The 2,838-nt window shown below is 34.1% G+C and overlaps 1 protein-coding gene across 1 annotated transcript; it reads left to right on the forward strand.

The window, feature by feature from the left end:
• Nucleotides 1–307: 307 nt before the first annotated feature.
• LOC141608320 (F-box/kelch-repeat protein At3g23880-like) lies at nt 308–1,441 on the forward strand. The gene has a single exon (XM_074427682.1). It carries the CDS (start codon nt 308–310, stop codon nt 1,439–1,441), a length of 1,134 nt encoding a protein of 377 aa, XP_074283783.1.
• Nucleotides 1,442–2,838: the final 1,397 nt, after the last annotated feature.

Consider the following 2,838-nt stretch of genomic DNA (forward strand, 5'->3'; position numbering starts at 1 on the left):
GTTATGTAACATAAGCGAAGGATATAGCCGAAGAAAAGAAAAAAAAAGGTATCCAAGTTTAGAAACCAATATTTCAACTCGACATAGAGTATTCAATATAGAAACCAAATAAAGTACTAAAGTCCAATTCAGTTTCTATCTCCATTAAGATATAATATATATTCAAAAAAATTATTCTTCATCCAAAAATCGTAGATTTTACCAAAGCCAAATTATATAAGGTCATGTTAGCAAAATAATCCTAACCCTTATATTGAATTAAAACCCTAGCAATGCTACCTCAATCACTACTAGAACATTGGACAATATGCGAGGCAAAGTCGTGATTAAGCAACAAGGCTACCTCTTTGATGATTTGATATTTCAAGAAATACTTACAAGATTACCGGTTACATCTATTATTCGATTTAAGTCCGTTTCGAAACAATGGTACTCTACTCTTTCTTCTTCCGATTTTGCCAAAGCCCACCTTATCAAATCTCCCTACTCCCACCCTTCGGCTCCAGTTAACACCTTGTTTATCCAGTGTAGTAATAATCGTTACCTTTTTACTTACAATGACGATGATGATGATCATATTTCTGATTATACTGATAATTTGCTTAAACTAGACGCCGATTTTTGGGACGAGAAAAAAAATGAGCTTTTTTTTACAGGGTGTTGTAATGGGTTGATTTGCTTAACACCAGTTCATAAGAAGTATTTTATTATATGGAACCCGGCCACCCGCAAAATGCACAAATATGCATCAGATGGGTATTTATTGCGTGCTCATGTTGTTTGCGGATTTGGATATGTATCCTCTGTTGATGACTATAAATATGTTCGAGTGTCCATAGTACATGTGGGATGGCAAAAAAGTAATTATATTGTTCATGTTTTCTCTCTAAAAGAAAATAAGGGTAGAAAAATTAATTTCGATTTTGATCCTGATGCTGATATCACTCTTTATGATCCACCGGTGCTTATAAATGAGACGTTGTATTGGCGAGCTCATCATTCCCAATATAATCTTGTTATTGTTAGCTTTGATTTGGGGGTTGAGACGTTCGACATAATTAAGGGTTGGACCTACTTAGGAGTCATGGGAGGGTGTTTGAGCAAGTGCGGCGATTGTAATGGCTCAAATATAGGTGACATGACAATGCGCATATTTGAATCTACTGGAACAGTCAAATCAATTGATCTTCCAAAGGGGTTGATATCAACCGGAGACTCTCAAACGATCGGCTTTACCCGAACTGGTAAGTTTTTTGTGACGGGGCCATTCGAAGGTGAGATATGGCATGTTGTGAGAAAGACGTTGGGGATAGTGGACACAAGTAGTAAACCTGCGCAATACAAAAGGCTTTTGAAGTTCGATGAGAGGATTAATATTGCAAGATATGTTCCAAGCCTAGTTTCACCTTTTCCGACTGAGGAGCTGTCGAGGTTATCATAATTGCACTACATTGTTGCCTTGCTTGTTGGCCTGTCTAATATAAAGACATTGTATGTTGTAGACTAGTAGGTCTTGCTAAGACTGTGATAAGATAAGACCTCTTAGAACTCCTTTTCATGTTACCATTATTTAAATTGGTTTTGAATGTGTCGTCTTAATAATTTAAACCGTCTTAAATTAACAAGAGTTTAAAACTAAATTGCTTGTGGTATCCCAATTGACATTTTATGAGATATTGCTGGTAATTCATAATATTTAATTTCATAAATATTGATGAAAAGTAATATTGGACTTCTCATAGTAAAAAAAGATGGTAATTTTATTGTTAGTTTCGATTTGGGCTCCATCTTATGAATGATCTTGAGTGTGTACGATTATAGCACCAACTTATTTGAATTAGAAATCGCTGGAGTAAACGGATAACATTCAATTTTGTTGTGATTTCGGCCTGTTTTGCTGCCATGTTCGTCTGACTTTGGTCGATGACATTCAACAAGGTAATCTTACAACATTTTCTAATGATCTTGGTATTGCTTTCATTTCTAAGTCATATGATCTGAAATTCTGGTACGTAATATGTCAATTTTGTCTTCCGCCTATACCCTGGAGGACAAGAGTGATTTTAAGGTGAAGGACATATATAACATCTTTGCGAAATATACTTGAGAACTATTGTTCAACGAATCAACGGTAATGTTGGGTTGACATAGGTACAGAATTGATGCAGTACTTGAGTCTCTTAATATCTATCTATCTATATCTCTATCTATATCTATCTATCTATCTATATCTATCTATATCTATCTATCTATCTATATAAAAGTATAATAGAGAAACCACTACCCATATAATTATACACGTGGCGCATTCTTATGCAAAATTTTCCCGCTCATCTAAATACTACTGTATACATCAAGTGCGTAATAACCCTAAAATATGTCAAAAGATGCAAATCCACATTCTTTTTGCCGCCTCCACAACATCTTTCTGTTGATTTACATGCAAAACAGTAATTAACATACTCCTCCATGGCTCCACCGATTTCTCCATTAACCTGTTCCCCTTCCTTTTTCTCTTGATTTTTCGATAAATCACGCAAGTAATTCTTGAAAAGCTTCTTATGTTGATGGCAATGATCCAAGGATATCAAGATATTGAGGCTAGCGAATTTCTCTATCAAACATTTTCATCATTCCATTTTAACCTATTTTTTATTTTTTTAGAATTTCAAGTTGGAAAGATGGGGTTTCAAGGTAATTGCATCATTTACCCTTTTTTTGCCTTTTCATTTTAACTTTTTTTTTTTTTTTTTTGAATAGTTGTGATTTGATAGAGAAATTCACCAATTCATAAATAAATTTGTTATTGTTCTATTATTTTGGTTGATTTATTGTTCA

Source organism: Silene latifolia, chromosome 10 (assembly GCF_048544455.1).
Source record: "Silene latifolia isolate original U9 population chromosome 10, ASM4854445v1, whole genome shotgun sequence".
In the NCBI taxonomy this organism is placed as follows: Eukaryota; Viridiplantae; Streptophyta; class Magnoliopsida; order Caryophyllales; family Caryophyllaceae; genus Silene; species Silene latifolia.

Bases quoted from the DNA above. Each gene is read 5' to 3' on its own strand.
- LOC141608320 (XM_074427682.1), top strand. From the start codon at position 308: ATGCGAGGCAAAGTCGTGATTAAGCAACAAGGCTACCTCTTTGATGAT.